Consider the following 18,940-nt stretch of genomic DNA (forward strand, 5'->3'; position numbering starts at 1 on the left):
TCGTCACTACTAGATATAACCATAAACATTATTTACAATTACTTCGAATTAGTTTTAATAAGAAAAAAATAAAAATATTAAAAGTTTCTCCACTTTTGGCCGGCACTGTATATTTCTCAAAAAATCCTCCAATGGCACTCAGAACTGCATTTTAGGACCCATTTAAAATAATAATAATTTTTTGGGCTTAGTCCACGTCTCATAACTCGGAGTTTCTGTGCTACAAGAATTTTTCATATGTGATATTATTTCCTGGAAAACACTATTTTACAAAATGTTTCTGTGTAATATGCTTATTTTTCTGTAAAAGATTCTTTGTTGTATGTTTCTCTTAGGTTTTTTTTATGCAGTAGCTCTATTTCTGATTGTTTTGTATTGTAAGTTGGTTTTTCCATTTTATATAGTGTACCTCTGTTTTTTATTGAATATTTCTCTCTGCAGTATATCAAAAAAATAAATAAAATTTTCATCAATCATTAGGAACTTCTCCAATTTTGCTTTTCTACTGCATTGACCAATATTCTATACATGACAATAAAACACCATTTATGATACTATAATTACTTTATTAAATGATTACCTTATCATTATGCCGCACTTTTTTTTTACAATACAGTCTAAAAACATTAAATAAACAAAAATCACAACTACACAAATTTCGTTTCGATACGACAAACCTAAAGATTCGGGAACCTACTGTTGTTGCTTCTTCGAGAGGACGCCCTAACATACGAAAATTTCGCAAATAACTTTTAACAATGAATCAAGAGATCTTTTTTCGTCACTAATATACTTAATTGGGGCGGCATTTAAATCTAAACTAAGCGGGGAAATAACACAAAGTCTACACGAAAAATTTGGTTGTTTAAAACGGAAGGAACGTAAGCTCGTGAGGTTAAGACTACGTTATTCAATACAAAACTATATCAAAATCACCGTTAAAACTCGAAATAAATATACATCATCGGTACAGACTACTAATTAATTAATTAAAAAAAGTCACTCTCACTCAGCCCTTGCTTAGTTTAACGAACTCTTTGAAGTCTGCTTGCATTTCCTCGGTCATTTCCGGTTCAGGATCGTATAGAGCGTCGGGATCATCGTTATCACTAAAAAAATCAAGGAATAAGGCATTTTTGTAAATAAAAAAATATACAAGCTATTTATGTAGCAAGTGTGTAAAATGATGGCTGTTTGCGCCAATTTCCAGGAACAAAAAGGGGATTTTATATACGTGTAACATCAACAAAAAAAATTTATGAGCTTGTAAACTGAGTAAATATACAGAAAACCACTTTAAACAAAAAAAAAACAGATAAGAAGGCATGGTCACATTTACAGAAGTTTGTTCAACTGCAAATATATGCATGCACAAGGAAAAAGACGGAGACGTTAAAGGTGTACTTTTTTCTTAAAGGTTGGGTTTTACAATAATGTAAAACCTAATTTTTTGGGTACACAGGTGGTGGCTTTAACTATAGGTAGGTATAATTTTCGTCAAGAGATTTCAGACGGTAGCTTAGAATTATTGTTCGAAGACTCCCTTCCTATGACTGGCTATCACAAAATATATTTTCTTGATAAATAAGACAATAAAAACTTCGTGTTTCAATCAAATGTCCTCGGATAATGTAAATTTAAAGAGGCAAAAGTCTCAACAATAGGACCTAACTGTACTTACGCTAAATGAACAGGGGGAATGTAAATATAATGAAATGCATTGGTATGATTTTTTTCCATCAAAATTGGGCATCATTTAGTTACTTTTTTATGAAAAAGTAACTAAATGATGCCGAAATAGGCTCGCGAAAACCGCATCTCGATATCTTATTCCAAAACTAAAATTTAAGCCAAAGAAAATTTCATATGAATGTTTAATTTTTTCTAATATTAATTTGTGGCCCTGAAAAGGACCGATTTAAAAGAAAGAGGTTTTTAATGCCTCCGTAGTAAGTAATGGGTAGGCAGAACTGCAGCCTCAATTTCGGCTCTGGGTATATTCCTAATTGCATTGCGAATCCGGTTTTTCATATCTTCTATGGTCGTAGGTTGACTCTGAAACACGATGTCCTTTATTCGACCCCATAAATAAAAATTAAGATTGTGGAGCCATGGACTTCCTCTTCCAATCCACCGCTGTTGAAAAACTGCGGGACAATCATCTTAGTGCAAAAATATGTTTTTTCCGCAATTCCAGCAACAACGGCAATTGATTGGTCAAAAAGTTAAGACAGACGTTGCCATTTAAGGATTGTTCGAAAAAGTATGTCCCAATAATTCTGCTTCTCAGTATACCACATCTCACATTTAAGCTCCAACGACCTTGGTGCTGAACTCGCCACTAATGCAGATTTTCTGCAGACCAGTAATGCATGTTGCACATGCAGACCAGTTGTGCAGATTCACTCCGTCGCTATTAAAGGTCGCTTCATCGGTCCGAAGAATGTTTAATAAAAATTCTCTATTTTCCCGAATTATAACCAACATCCAAGGACAATAGTCCAATCTTCGATCGAAGTCATTTCGTCGAAGATTCATCGTTCGTAAACGCATTATTACGACAAAAATTATACGAAAGTAAGCGAAGCTATTGACAATTTAAGGTATATTTATGTTTTGATTAAATATTGTTTTTTTTTTGTTTTCATGGCGTCCTTCCATGCCCTGCTTGCATTGCCAAAAAAAAATTAAGTATAGGATTTTTCTATAAAATTTTCTTTGGCCTAAATTTTAGGTTCGGAATAAGATATCGAGATGCGGTTTCGCGAGCCTGTTTAGGCATCATTTACCTACCTTTTCGTGGAAAAAAACTCTTACCTATGCATTGTTGTTTTATTTTTTCAAATCAAATCTTTTCTGTAATTGGGTAACAAACCTGTTAGAAATATAAATAACAAATAGGTGTTATAACTTACATCATGTAATCATCGTGATTACTAGCATGCGTCACTAAAAACTCTTGCTCTTCAGTAGTAAAGATCAAGCCGTCACTCTCATACAGAATCTCGTTAACGATTTCCTCACAATTCTGGTCATAATAGTCGGACGACCTAAAACCATAAGTCATTTATAAATTAAAATAACCCTTCGAAACGAGAAAAACTTACTCAGAATTTGATTCGGTGGCCCTACCCCAGTTCGCCTCCCTCAAGTTCACCACCGATTCCAGTAAATGTAACGCGGATCCCGAAACTGAATTTTTCATGCTTTTTAATTTCGCGAATAAATCGTCCAGTGCCTGTTTGTTGTTTTGTTCCAGTGAGAAACCTGTCAACTGAAAAATTTCTTGTTTAATAAATTATAATAATCAAAACAATTACGTTACCTTCAGTGCTTGACAAACACACTTAACATTATCATTTCCGCCAATATTCAACAACCCCGTTAGTGACTCGATTAAAAGCGACCCATAGAGATTGTCATGGGGTAGCTGGGTATATAATTCAGCAATAAAGAGTGCCACATTTTGCTGGTTGGGATTTTCTTGCATTTCCTTTTGACATCTCAGGTGTAATTCCGCACGGAATTCTGGACATTGCTGCTCTACATACCAGCATAAACGTACACCAGTATAATGGAAATTTGGACAATTAACGGCCTAAAGTTACAATAATAATAATGTACAAAGCGTTTTACATTAATATTAGAGTATTATTTAATAATGACCTGGTACAAGCCAAAAATTAATTTAAAAAATCCATACCTGTCCAATTAAAAGCTGTGCAATTTTCGCCATGGTAAACACATCATTAAAATAAGGGAAAATGCTTTCCATGAACACTTCCAATAGGTCATCGAATTGTCCGGGATATATTTTTAGGGACTTAATGATGTTTTTTAATCTCATAAGGTCTGTCGAGTCGTCTTCGTCTCCGCATCCGTTCATTATGGGATTGGTGTCATTATAACACCGGGCGGCGTGCTAAAAAGAAAAATTATTGTGAAACCAGTAAAAAAGAGAAATTGTCATTAGTTCTTTAAATAACTGCACAAAATTTCGGCAATTTTCAGCAAGAAATTGGATACAACTTTGGGTATTTAGGTAGAATTTTGTCGCACTCATTTTTGGCATTATTTTGCCATGTAATATTATCTAAGTGCTAAATTAACATGGAAGGGACATGTAAATGACCTGTCAGGCAAACTGAGTAAAATATTTTTCATGATAAGATGCTCGAGGGCTATTACATCCTTGTCCACTATTTTGTCTGCCTACCATGGTTACTTTTCTGCAAATATGTGCTGTGCAATTCTGAACTGGGGCCATTCTAGCCATGCACCAGAAATCTCTAAGCTTCAATGGAGATGTGTCCTTCAGAAACCTTCATATACTTTCCTTATGCCTACATCCATTAATATTTAATTTACATTGTTAATAACATCTTCCAGTTTAAAACTTTCCATCTGCAATCAGACAAGGCTCTGACTACTATTGTATCCAGTTCTTTAATGTTATTTCACGCCATATACGAAATCTTGAAGACAAGATATTTTTTAAGGAAATATAATTGTATTTGGTAAATGGTGCTGTTTATTCTTTTGATGAATACTTGGCGAGTAGTTCTAATTTCCTTTGACTGATGATTTTGTATGAAGGTTTGTTTTTTTAGGTGTCTTGTTTGTTATATTTTGTGTGAATTGTGCTTAGATTTTAATATATTATAATAAATTTTTTTACTTTGTTTATAGATATTTCTAGCCATGAGACTTACATTTTGACTTACACTGTCCAAACGCAGACCATGTAATGTATTAATAAATATTTGACTTGATTAGTTTAGTAAAAATCAAGTTGACACTCCTTGCAGATGATACAAGTACCTTGTGGCATCATTCAAGAATTGCAGAATAATATAAATATTGTAAAGATTTGCTTTAACAACAACTTACTCATATTTAATGTAACAAAAACCAACATTGTTACTTTTAGATGTAATTTACTGATGCTACAACTTTGAGAATCACATTGATTCGTTGTTAAGAAGAATATATTCTGGTTGTTCTAAAGCTATTTCTAGGGACTTGGATTAAAGTAAGAATGGTATATTTTACTTTAATTAAAAGTAAGCTCAGATGTTGGGTCAGGCGCAGTGGCTATCTATTTAAATCTCTTATTATTTAAATTTCTATGTAAATCTTTCATATTATAAAAAAAAAAACAAAATTGATTTCTGTACAACAGACACAGCCTTGTTTGCTTATTCTTGATAGTGTATATTTGGTTGTAGTGCATCTTACTCAACAATAAAAAAATGTTAAGTTTAATTGCAGCTTTGTCAATGAGATTTATTTAATCTTCTAATAACGTTGCGTGTTTTAAATTAAATTGAAAATGGGCATAATATAAGTTGTCCCTCAATTGAAGACAGCATATGCATAATTCTTTTCTGAGGGCCGAATACTTCCAATACACTTGTACAAACGTACAAGATACATAAATTGAATATCACACAATTTTCTTATAAGACAACACAGCCTCCATTGCTTGGACATCCAGATAGATACGAAACAACCTTACCTCACCAGATTATAGAATTGATTTTTCTCTTCTTTCTTTTAAGCTATTAGCATCGTAATCTACTTCATTTCAGACAGTTTCTGACTATATTAAATCAAAAGTAAATGTATGTAATGATAATCTACTAATTGTTAAAAATTTGCCCACTAAAGCTTACTCTAAATGTTTTAAAGTTGGTATTTGTGAATCTTTGTATGACATATTAAATGAAAATAAATTTTGGCTGGTATTAATGTAACCTATAGGCTATTCATGAATAATCACTTTACAGGACTAAGATCATTTGACTCTAATACTCTACAAAATTCTCAGACTGTCACGGGTTTTAGAACCAAAACTGAAGATTTAATGTGTAATATCCTGAACTGAAAGTTATGATGTAATCTTGTCAATATCATTTCTTGATAGTAATATTTTGTCAGATGAAATTATCAGAAAAAAATATTGGTCCTGATGGCTACATTGTGTTCATATGTGATAAATCTATTAAAACTACTATCATATTATAGAGATATTATAGATCTATTAATACTATTAGTTAGCTGATGCAAACTGGAGAATGTTGAGGATGTATTTGTGGTTATCTTGTACTATATATTTTGGCATTATTCATTAAATTCTTTAAAAACCTTAAGCCTATCATTAATAGATCAAACCAAGATTCTTAAGTGAAAGAGGCCCTAGTGTAATCTTGTTTATTGTCGGTTTTGGTTTAATTTTTTACTTATCCGGTTTTAAAATACTCTTCTGATGAGCATTCATTATTAGCTTTTATTTACAATATTTATTATTTTATTTTTGCAATTTTTAGGAACCAATAAGGAATAAAATAATGAACAAATACCAAAATATAACCTGTATGTTTCCTGTTTTTATCCTGTTAAGTAGAAGTATTGTTCTCTGTATCAACAAGATTAATGTAGTGACTTGACAACATTGTTTGTATTTTTTATGAGGGTATGTATAAAAGTAATATTGTTTTTATTATTATATTCAAATTTGATATACACCAACATATTCAAGAATCTTAATGGCTTTTTGCTGTGATGCAATAAATTAATTTTGAATACCTATAAAATACTTATAAATATAAAGTAATATCTTTCAGTAGTAAGAAGAATCAAATTTCCAATGGGATGATTTTCAGCTTCAAAGTCACTGTCTTGTTATGGATTTGGGAATTTGGTGATTACATATCTAATGGAGTAATGTGATTATTAGGTTTCATTTTTCAAACCTTACAGGTGTTTAAGAATATTTTTGTATTGAAGGATGTTTACTGTGCTCTAGTCAGATCAATTTTAGAATATGCATCCTGCATCTGGCAGCCGTTTTATACAAAATTTTTTTTTTAATTTTCGAGAAGAATGGGTGTTAAGTTTAATATGCCTTATGATTGATATAAATTCTTTGGAGGCTATATATAGATGTAACTTTTTATAATAATATGTCCAATACCCATGATGTGCTTGCCTCTTAGTTCTAGAAATAAATTATTTTTTAATGTTAATTTTCACAGAACTAACTATGGATTTAATGCTCCAATTTCTAGAATAACTAATTTGGCAAATTCTATAATTAAAAATAATGAACCTGCTTTATGATTCAATTAACAGACTTTATTGAGTTGAGTGTCAAATTGCACCCAAGTTTTATAGTGAATGTTTGTTATACTAAACTTGGTGTTTGTTTTGCATTTCCTTTAACTCTCTGATTTAACTTACTTGTAGATGGATTTTAATAAGCTTTATGTGTGCCTCTTGTCCATGTTAAAAGTTATGTTATTCTATATCTAATTACTGTTTTTTTTATTCATTTTACTAAGTTGGATCAATGATATTTATGTACATACATAGTTATAGAGTAAACATTGTAAATGCTATTGGCTTAAAAAAAAATTGAATTTTGAGGTAGAAATGCTGATGCAAACTATACTAAGAGACTCTTAAGGAACCTAAGGTCAATAATTTTGAAAAATGTCATTGACAATAAAAATGTGTGTATTATTTATATTTTAGTCTCTATAAGGTGATTGTAAGATGACCCTGGTAAACCTTGCAAAGTGAGGTCATGAAATTGTCAACAGAACTAATAAAATGTCAACATGATTTCTTACTAAAAAAATTTGGCTCATTTTCGAAATTCGGTAAATTTCCCATAATTTTTTAAGAAAAAAAAAGAATTTTTGCAATATTCTATTGAGACAAGAGAGGAATAAGAAAAAAAGGGTAAGGGACGATGTAGGAAAATCATCTACCTGAGGAGTCATATGACCAGTATTAGAGGAAGTTGCAGGACATCTATGAATATTAGCTGTTTTCAAGATCAAATGCAAAAATAGAATTAGGATTTTTTGAGATATGAAGAGAGATTTATAACAATCTCTTAACCCAGCAGAACATAAATATCTAACTGCTTTTTTTTGAATCACAAAAATGATGTTCACTAACACTTTGTTGCTTAAACTCCAAAAAGGCATGCTATAACAAAGATGAAATTCAATAAGAGAAAAGTACACTACATGTGCAACCATTCCTACCAGCTCATATCTCGCTATTCTTAATGCAACATATCCAGAGACATATCCATAATCTTGATGCAAAATTTATTAAAACAAAAAATAAAAATATCAAACTTATCAATTTTACAGAAAAGTTTAAAGAGTTTGCTTAACTAAAATAACAGTTTCTCCATGTATGGGGTGATGACAACAAGAAAATTGACATAGGAACAATTTAATCTTAAACTAGTCAGTTCAATTAAATAACATTTTCATGGACATGGATGACAAACAGAATCAAAGTTTCTTCAAGGAATATGAGATTTTTGCATATACCTAGGAAATATAACTCCTTAGAATTTGTAGTAATTTTTCTAATAAATATAAAGCCATGTACTGCAAAGTTGCTAAAAGTAAGGTAAATGCTTAAAAAGATTATTATAGTAAAATTTGGGCTGCAAAAAATAGAAGAGAAAAAATTTGGTGCATAGTCAATAATTTTGGGGGCAATTGAAATCACTCAACATCAAGGATAATTATCAGAGTGACATGGATCCAGATAAATTTAATTATTTTTATAACACAATTGCTGGGAAATTAGGAAAAAAAAATATTCTGATTCTGATCCTTTGGCATTCTTAAGGAATGTGTCTGTATAAGATTCATTTTGTTTGTTTCACACTGACATAAACAAAATTTAAAAAAATATTAATATCAATTAACACTTGGCAAGTATTACTGGCATGTCAATCAATTTTTTTATGAATCTTCCAGATTCTGTACTTGTAGAGTTATGTGCAATCATAAATATTTGACAAAGGAATTTACACTGATAGTTGTGCATGGTGAAATTCCTTTTTAAGAGAGGTGACACTAATGATCCCTGAACCTGTCAGAATGCTTGCAACTCTAACAAAAGCAAAAAATTGTCAAAATTAGAATTACTTCATTTCTTGAAAGGCATAATTTATTAAATAAAAACCAGTTTAGTACTCATTTAGATCTCAATAGAAAGAGTATTTACTGGAGATGCAGTTTTTAATCTTTTGAAGAAACTTTATTTGGGTTTAAACAGGGGAGAGATGGCTGTGGCAGTATATTGTGATTTTTCCAAGGTTTTTGTGGGTGTGTAAAAGTGAGCTTGGTATGGATTTAGAGGCTATGCTTTGATGTGGGTTTGAGTTTATATCTAGCAAGTAGAAACCAGGTGGTTAAGGACCAACACAGTACTTCATCTGTGCAGAATATTGACTGTGAGATTCCCCAAGGTTCTTGGCCCTTTATTGTATCTCATTTACATCAATGACCTAGCATCTATCAGTATTAATAAATCATTTACTATTTGCTGATGGCAGTACTATCCTGTAGATAGGAACAAATAACACTACATTGGAAGAAACAATAATAACATATTAAACTTATTAAAAGTTGGTGTGATGTAAACGAGCTTTCTTTTAATATTACCAAAATGAAAATTGTGATGAGCATTATAGCAATTAATACAAATCATTTATTGAATGGAGAGCCTATAATGAAAATAGAAAAGACTGCAAATTTTTAAAAGTTTCTATTGACTCAAAATTAAAAATTACCTCTGCTTATTATGCTTTTAAAGTTGTTCGCATTGAGGTTGGTATGAAGGTGGCTAGAAGTGGGTACTTTGCCCTAGTAGAGTCCCACTTAAGATATTCAAGGGATTCAATTTTGGGGATATGGCTTATAAAAATACAAGAGTATTAATGAGCCCCACACAAAATACTCAATTATATGTGAGTATATCTGGATTTTCTTCAGTACAAAGAAGTCTGTTATTTACTGCGCTCAAAATATATAATGACCTATCACAACATCTTAAAAACAAAAGTTACCCAAAAGTGTAGACAACTGGTTGTTAGAACTTAACGAGGATATTTTGAAAAATTTAGTTTCGTTCTTAATATGTTGTTTCTTATAGTATTTTTCTATAGGCATTAGTAATGTAGAAGTGTTAATGTATATATATTATTATTGCATAGATGCACACACAAATTATTAGTACAATTAATTGTGCATCTAATCCAAAATTTGTATTTATATTTTTTTGAAATAAACTTATTATTATTATTAATATTATTATATTAAAATGTATAAAATCATGCCCCTGGAATGCAAAGTCATGAGTAGTAGCAAACAGTTAAGTTGTTCTGTGACAAGTTTAACAATTAAAAAAGCATATTATTTAAATTTTATAAAATCTTTCAAACTACCTGCAGTTTAAATTTTCTAGAAAAATGTCTTTATAAATTAATGTCATTATTAAGGCATTTTTTCTTGTTGACATATTGTTACTTTGTACTAAAGCCGATTTTCAGCTTTTAATTGGTATGATCGGCAGTTACCCTTTTGGTTGACAACTTTGACAGGTAAGTGTGACATATTGTTCCCGCACCACTTAAAAATTCTGATTTAAAGAAACAGTCGTGGAAATGAATTGGTTATTAGGAATTAAAGAGTTTATGTTTTTGTTTTTTCTTTTTCTTTTCTGTTTGATTAAAAACTTCAAATTTTTTGATTTTCCAAACCTTAGCTCCTCTTTTCTCTCGAATAAAAATGCATAGAGTATTACTACTTGTTCTTCTTGATAATTTAAGACTAATAGTTGTTTATTTTTCTTAATATATAAAGGGTGCACATCATGTCGTAATTCTCAATCAATTTTTTACAATATAAGCATAGCCTTCTTCTGGACTGTATAACTGAAAGTTTAACCCAAGTCCAAAACCGCACAACATTTTCCCCTATTTTGGTTAAAACCAGAATTGCAGAAACGCATTGGTAAATACCAACTAAGAACCATTCCACAGTGAAAATCAGCTTAAAACTTTTTTTTCTTAACTGTATTATTATATTTTCACACTTTGTATCTTTTTTTGATTTGATTTGAAACACACTAAGACATTCAGACCGAACCTAAGGTCAACAATCTAAAAAAATGTCATGGACAATAAAAATTTGTGTATTATTTACATTTTAATCTCTAACAAGACGATTGTGAGATGACCTCAGTAAACCTTGTAAAGTGAGGTCATGGAATTGTTGTCAACAGAATTAACAAAATATCAACATGTCTAGTTTAGCAAAATTTCTGAAAATCCCACCTAAGATTATATGAAAATAGGGTCTAGTTGTGGAACTAAGATGTGAGGAAATGTTCCTATAATATAATTTTATAATCAGAAGTAAATTTTTTACAATAATATAAATTCTCAAAAAGTTTTTTGATGCTTTTATAGTTGGGTTAAGTTGAAATAACACATATTTTCACATTTTTCCCATGATTTTAAGTGTGATTTTCAGAAAAGTGGCTTTAGACCTAGACCTTTCCCAAAAAATTCTCATTAAAATCTCTTAAGCAGGTCAAGAATGAATGGCCAATAGGTCCAGAAACTCCACTAATTGAGTCAATAGACATCATAGAGCAACCTCATAGGTTGCATAGGGATTTTACCTCATTACTATGTCCAGATGTCTTGTACTTATGTAGCCTGTCCTGTGCACTGGTCCTGGACGGCGGTGGCACCTCGCCCACGGCAATTTGGACATTTTGGAACTGCTGTTGCAAATCCATCACGGGGGATTTGAGCCAAGTGGGCACGAATTCGGGCGCGTTCACGTTTAACCCGCTCGTCGTATTATTCGGATTCGGGTTGTTTTGACTGTGGGAGCCGCCGCGGCCGTCCTGGTGGTTGTGGTTGTTGGTGACGGCGACACCACCCGAAACATTCGCGGATTTCGGCTCTCGCAGACGGTCTTGGGTTTTACTCGTTCGGTCCCACAGGGGCTGAGTATGACCGGGTTGTTTTCTATCCATTTTGCGGCATTTAGATCCGACCGTATGAGGAAAATAACGATAGGGAATATTTTTATATCACACCACGAACACAAACATTTAATAATTTAAGGTAATGCGCAGGTGCGAATACTGATAAAGAGATGTAAGCAGGAGTAGGGATGTGATTTGAAATACTAGAGTCAGCAATGTAAATAGTAAACAGCTCTACTAATTATGACGTTGACAGGTTGACGTTTGTGTTCATGCCAATGAATTTGTAGTTAGGCTTCCAATCAGGGTTGAAATTTCAAATGACGTGTAAAATGTTGGTACATGCGTCGGGCGCCTAAAGTGGCGCTTTTGTATTTTGTATCGTGCACCTTGATTGTAAACTAGTCAAAAGAAGTTTTTGGTTTGGTTGGTTCTTAATACTATTAATTTCATAAACAAATCCAACTACCAAAAGGGATCGTCTGCCATTCGCCTTTGCATGAGCGTGAGCATAAACTGGACTTTAGCACTACAGATGCTTATGACAACTTTGCTCGTCAACCGTCAAACCGTGACAGTTGACATGGCGGCAACATTATTGTTTGTGGTTTGTGTTTTGAATTGAAATTGATTGATATTGATTGATTTTGCTTTATATATAGGATGTTTTTTTTTGTTAAATATGTTAGAATATTTAATTTAGAAATATGTAATATTTTTGTTGTCATTATTTTTATGAAAAAAGTTATTTTGTAGAATTCCCATTTATTTTATTCCCATATTTTTTTAAAATAAAGTATATGAGTATTTAAACACATTTGTTTCTGATTACAAAAAAAAAACAAATTAAAATTAGGTAATTACTATTATATTTAATAAAATAATAAATATGTATATCTATACCGGGTGCTGCATCTCATTACGCACCATAGGAATTACAATGCAAAAATAAAGAAATAGAAATTCCTGCTTCCCTAATTGTTTTAGCTAAAAAGTCTATAGGACCTTTTTTGTAGCAAATTAATTTTGCTATAAGAAGGAATTTTTATAAAACGAGATATTTGAATCGTGGAGGCAAAACGAGCGTAGCTAGTTAAATCTGTGATAGTACATACAAGGTATTGCACCTAGGCCATCGATATGTCGGTTGCCATCAACTAATTTATAGTCCGCGCTCCCTGTTATTTAATCAATATAATGCCCGTATCTCCTGAAATTCTCAAAAGATTTTAATAATTTTTTGTCCAGATATTAACAATGAATACCTTAATCGACCTACGATGGTCTCAAACCTCTACAAACTAAGGTTTTGTTGTGAAAATTCATCATCCGAGTCGTGTGGGAGAGTTTTTACACAGGTTCGTGTTTGCCGTATTGCAATTTGGTAGTTGTTAAAAATTTTTCTTGGATATCATAATCACAAATAGATAGATATATGTAAATGTGTTTAGTTTGTGAGACGATGGCTCCTTTAGGCAAAATTAATCAGTGTGCGTATATTAATTAAGACTTTGATTTATAACAACCTAATATGGGAATCTCAAAATCTTATTAGAAAATCTTTAAAAAAATCTAGTTATAAACCTCACAGAAAATTATCTATTTTATCTACAAAAATCAATCCGAACTCTTAAAAATACTGTCTCTTCATGTCTATGAGAGCCATTTTCTCTTTTTCTTTTTTTTACTTTAAGAAAATTTTAAATCAATATATTATGTTTATGGTCTTTAGTGTTTTAAGTATTTTCAATAATTGTTTTCATGATGAAATTCATTCATGAAAAAGATAAAAATAAAGCCTAAAAAGCCTTTAAAGTTATTGAGAAACTGGTTATAGTACGAATGGTAGCTTTCCTAATTAAAAAAAATAACATATTAAATGAATGTCGAGTAATGTTTTCATTCCTGGAGAGATTATATTTGAGCTTGAAGAAGGTCACTTTGCTGCAGCGGTATTCTGCGACTTCTCTAAAGACTTTGACTGTGTCAACCATGGAAATTGCTCGATAAGCTTTCTAGATATGGGTTTAGGGGAGTTGCTCTAGAATGGTTAAAATTTTGTTTTGTTAGACAGAAAAAAGTTTGTTTGGCCAAATGGCAGTTTGTCTGAACTTTGTGTAGTAAGCAGGGTTCGTTTCTCGGTCCTATTTTATTTCTATTGTATATAAATGACCTGGCGTTTCTCCAGATAAGAGGATTCTTCACCATTTTTGCAGATGACACCACTATCTTATGGGCAGACAATAATAAAAGCACATTAACAAAAACAATTTCTAAAGATTTATTAATGATTAAACAGTGATTTGATGCTAATTTGTTGTCTTTAAACATAGATAAGACTAAATTGTTCAGTTTTTATGTTCAGAGCAGTTCATGATTCACAAGAAAGAATTGGAAGTGAATAATTTTAACAGATTTCTTCGAATTGTTATCGATCATAAACGTAAGTTTTATGGAGATATGTCAGGGGGCAAAAACTGGCTAGACGATGTTATGCTGTTAGAGTGGTTTTAAATGAACTGAGATTGATATCTGCAAAAACGGTCTATTTTTTTTTGGTCGAAAGTTGGAACTTACTTTCATACAAAAATACCTACAGTATAGAATAACATTTTGGAGTTGCATTAGTAAACGGCTTTTTGACTCGATGTTTGTTTTTAAAAAACGAGCCATTAAATATATGTGTCATAAATCTCCACAGGACATGCAGACCCCTATTTAAAGATACTTTCCTTGTGTTGCTTTTAAGTTTTTTTAAGTTTGTTTATTAAAGTTTTATTTCTGATTTTTTATTATATTTTTATCAGAGGTGATATTTTATTTTTTTATTAGAATAACGCTTTAATTTTCATTATGCAAAACATAGTATATTAAACATTTTAAGATTACAACTCTATGCGGGTTTTACACATTGTCATGTCTGTAAAACCCGCATTAGAATAAATATTTTAAAAATGCCTGGATTTTCGCGTAATATTTTGGGACATTTTGTCGCCAAACGACGCAGCTCCTACGAAAGTGAGGTGTTTACTAATCCCGTCCTCGGGCCGGCGCTCTGTCGTAGGCACTGGTACACGCGCGACGTTGCAAAATTTCGGCTCTATGCGGTTTCCTATAAGTAACGAACGAAAACACGATCTGTATATTATAAAGCATTTTTGCGCACCAAATACTTCCTTTGCCAGAACCAGTTTTACCTATCAAGACCTAAGCTTCCCCAGATTGAGATTTTGGAAGAAAATGTAACATTTTATTAATTTTTATTTTTCCTGGACGTTTTTGCATATAACTTCCAAACTATTTAAGATATTGTTGTAATCCTTTCACCATTTTGTAATTCTATCAGAAAAGTGTGATGCTAGGTCAAAATTGACCCAAATGAAATACTTTTGGTTTTAAGCAAATTTATTTAGTAAATTTTTTGGTTTTTTTGAGAAAACTTGGAAACTTTTTGAGGTATTTAAATGGAGTTTTCACTTAAAGAAAGGGTCTTTTCTAACGAATAATTTCATATATGAGGCATGTTTGTGGATCCAATATTTCCTGAGCTAAGACAAGTTTTGCCCCGCAAGGTCCAAAGCTCAGTCAATATCAGATTGAGGTTTTTGGAACAAATTTAATTTTTTTATTTTTCTTGGACGTTTTCTCATAAAACTAATTTAAAAAAACATCGTTTTGAAGCTTCCACTAAACCGATTTTCACGTTTTTTTTTTCTGTTTGAAATTTCGAGATCTAGGGCTTAAACATTTTTATTTTTGATTTTTCTTAAAAAAATTGAATTTTATTTTATTAAAATATTTCGAGATTAATTCCGGGATTCGATCCCTTAATCTTGAGATCCAGAAAACCCTTCGGCATTGCAATGCCTGCCTACGGTGTCTTTTATTTATCAAAAATATTTAATTAATTATATTATTAATTAATTATATTATTTAATTAATTAATTATATATTTAATTATTTAATTAACTTAACGTTCTCGTTTTTTGGATATTTTAAAATAATTTCGGAAATATTTGGCACCATTTATCACATCATTCCAGGCATTTTAGGCTTCTTCTTAGGGAAGAATAAACATACGTACAGTTCTTATCATTTTAACGATTGTTTGGGATTAAACGTGTTTCCACTCGACTAGTGTCGGTGAACACATAGACCTTAGACGTAGATTTTAATAAACGATAAGACATGGGTTTAAGAACTTTATATGAAATCAAGCTTCCGTGCAAGCTTAAGTAAAAGTGATGTAATTTTTTTTCCAATTATCGCGGTCTGTGCATTCGGAATGAAAAGTAAATGAAGAGTAATATTTAGGGTGTTATACAGATACGTGGAACGAAAAATCATATATTTTGCCACACATCTCTTCCGTTTACGTTTAAAAAAGTACATGACCTCACTTACTAAAACACATGTGCTGGTTGATCAAATTTATTAACAAACAAAAAACTCTAAAATAACAAGCCAATAACCGATCACAATAAAAATAGACACCAGAATTGTTTAAAATTTATGTATAAATGCAACTATTTAGATCCTATAAGTTCTAGAATGAATTACCCTTATTCTATATTGATTTTTTTTTTAAAGTATTTTAAATCTCAATGCCCTTATAAATAAGCCCGTCTTCGGGAGATTCTAAACGGATCCTTATGTGGTCCAAGGTGTTATTAAAATGTTTGGATATTTGCTCCGTCTCGTCTGAACTCTCCAAGTTCGGGAGCTCTTCTTTGATTTTTTTAATCACCTGAAAAGTTTTTTTTTATTGATTTAGTAATTTTTCGAAAAAATTGCCTTTGTTGCTTACCTGGTTTAAAATCTCAATATTCACTTGATCATTACCCTTTTCGAAGAAGTAAACGTAGTGATTTAGTAGTTCGACAAACAGTTGAACTTGTACGCTGACGTCCATGCATTGTTTCGCTATTCTAAGGCCTTTTTTTAAGCATTCCACCACCCTGAAATAATAATTTGTCGATTATTTTATAATATTATGTTTCTATTTCTGTTGCTTTAAATTTAAGCATGTTAAAGTTCATTTCCCACAATCCTTGGGACGACAACAAGTAAAGGTTAAAAGTGTTTTTCAGCAAGATAGAGCTCCTGACTATGCGTTACCCGTTCGCAATTATCTAGATGAAGTTTTTCCAAATCGTTGGATAGGTAGACGAGAATTCATTGAATGGCCACCCAGATCGCCAGATTTAACTCCCCTCGACTACTTTTTATGGGGATACTTAAAATGTGTATGTCACTAAGCCAGCGAGTTTAGAAGATTTAAAAGAACAAATACGCCAGGAAATTAAAAATATTACTCTAGATGTCATTGACAACGTTCAAAAAGAATTTTGAAATCGCCTTAGTTATTGTCTGGTTGTTAACGGTGTTAAAAAATGGTGGTTTCCATTTAAAAAACATTGATTACGTCATATATTTTTTTGAGTCACCCTGTATATTTCATTTTCACGTAGAAAAACCCTAAACCCTATATTAAAAATCGACGGGTTTGGGCATTTTTTTCAGAAACAGTCCATTTCATTTTTATTGAATTTATCCGCTACTTTACGGATGCACTCTATTATTCTTTTAAGGAAAGTTTTAATAATTTTGGATAGAACCGGAAAAACTGATATTGGTCGATAATAAAATTTTTAATTTTTGTCTCCTTTTTGAAATATTGGACAAGTCTTTGTATAAGTTTAGAGGGAAAGTCATTTCCGAGAAAGCAATAATTAATAAGGATGATTACTGAAGATACCAAACCATCTCTTTGTGGGCAAGACAGATAAAGGAACAACATTTAATTTTTTGCGAAGCCATTTCTACAGCTTTCTTTTTATCAAAAATTATGTTTTTTGTTATGTCCAATGGCGAATATGTAAAAACGTTATTAAAATCACTTGCTGTTATTGAATTAAAATTTTCTTTATTTTTTGGTTTTACTTCAAATATATAGGAGATTAGATTGGAAAATGTAACAGTGCATTCTGATTACAGAAAAAACCTTAATTTTCTTAATTAACATATATGAAGAAACGCTTCGTCCAGGGTGCTATCATTTAAAGAAAAAAATTTATTAAAATATAAGAAAGAAGATATTAAGATAAACAAAGACCTGAAAAGCGAAATTGACATATTACTGAAAAATCCTCTTCTGACAAATCCTGTCAGTCTTTATCAAAATCGCAAAAGTAAGTTCAAGCAGAAATAAAACTTTGTCCCCTTGTGGAGCTAAATGTATAAATTGTTCAAACAAAATTGATGAAGTATCGGGACAGCAATTATTTAACTTACACTGGGGACTAGCAGATCAAAAATAAGGGAGTTTATCGTAGACATTCCTTAGAACTCAAGACAAAGTACAGGTACAGTAGTGGCCAAAAGTAGATAGACAAAGTATTATTTTCATATAATTATTTAAAGATTTATTCACAGGTCCCCTAGATTTTAAATTATTGTTATTTGTAAGGCGGTCTATAAAAAGATACTAACAAATTTCAGTTAAATATTTTGCTTGCTATCAGATAAAGCAATAATATAAATATAGCTGGTCAAAAGTAGATAGACAAAAACAATTTTGGATTTTGGAATTATTTTTTTGTCTAGATATTTATAAAATAAAATTAGTATAGTGTTGCTTCTCTTTAACTCAAGGTGCAACATGCCACGCGGAATTAGATTCTCTCTTGATTTAAGACTACGCATTATTAATGCATATCGCGCGGGTGATCGCCAAATTGATATTGCTCGTAGATTTGATGTTAAAAGAAAAGCTGTTTGGGCAATTATCAAAAGATATGAAAGGACCGGATCATTAGAGCCAAAAAAATAAATCTGGTCGACCAAAAAAAATGGACATTAGAGCTGTACGCAAATTAAAACAAATTAGCCAAAATAACCCTTTCATGATTTCTCGTCAAATTCAGATAGAATTACAGGCTCTAGGGATTTGTAATGTGTCCTCAAGGACTGTAAGACGAAGGTTGGTAGAAGAGAATCTATTTGCACGTAGGCCAGCAAAAAAACCATTGCTTTCAAAAAAGAATTTAGCCCGATTGGAATTTGCCCATCAGCATATGCACTGGACAAAGCATGAATGGAAACGTGTTTGCTGGAGCGC

At 31.5% G+C, this 18,940-nt stretch overlaps 2 protein-coding genes across 5 annotated transcripts in view; both read right to left on the reverse strand.

The window, feature by feature from the left end:
* Positions 1-545: 545 nt before the first annotated feature.
* LOC126739515 (polyadenylate-binding protein-interacting protein 1) lies at positions 546-11,987 on the reverse strand. Its single transcript, XM_050445255.1, has 6 exons — positions 11,506-11,987; positions 3,704-3,922; positions 3,326-3,598; positions 3,108-3,274; positions 2,916-3,050; positions 546-1,109 (listed from the first exon to the last, which is right to left on the reverse strand). Exons 1-6 carry the CDS (start codon positions 11,866-11,868, stop codon positions 1,010-1,012), a joined length of 1,257 nt encoding a protein of 418 aa, XP_050301212.1. The 5' UTR covers positions 11,869-11,987; the 3' UTR covers positions 546-1,009.
* A 4,250-nt stretch (positions 11,988-16,237) lies between these two features.
* Positions 16,238-18,940, reverse strand: part of LOC126739499 (vacuolar protein sorting-associated protein 35) — a 48,734-nt gene continuing 46,031 nt past the window's right edge. For all 4 annotated transcript variants that reach the window (XM_050445207.1, XM_050445206.1, XM_050445209.1 and 1 more), the window contains 2 exons: positions 16,628-16,778; positions 16,238-16,567 (listed from right to left, as the gene is read on the reverse strand). In XM_050445207.1, coding sequence (XP_050301164.1) covers positions 16,415-16,567; positions 16,628-16,778 — 304 coding nt within the window. In that variant the 3' untranslated portion in view covers positions 16,238-16,414. The remainder of the gene's footprint in view (positions 16,568-16,627; positions 16,779-18,940) is intronic.

The sequence above is a fragment of the Anthonomus grandis genome, chromosome 8, assembly GCF_022605725.1.
Source record: "Anthonomus grandis grandis chromosome 8, icAntGran1.3, whole genome shotgun sequence".
Classification (NCBI taxonomy): domain Eukaryota; kingdom Metazoa; phylum Arthropoda; class Insecta; order Coleoptera; family Curculionidae; genus Anthonomus; species Anthonomus grandis.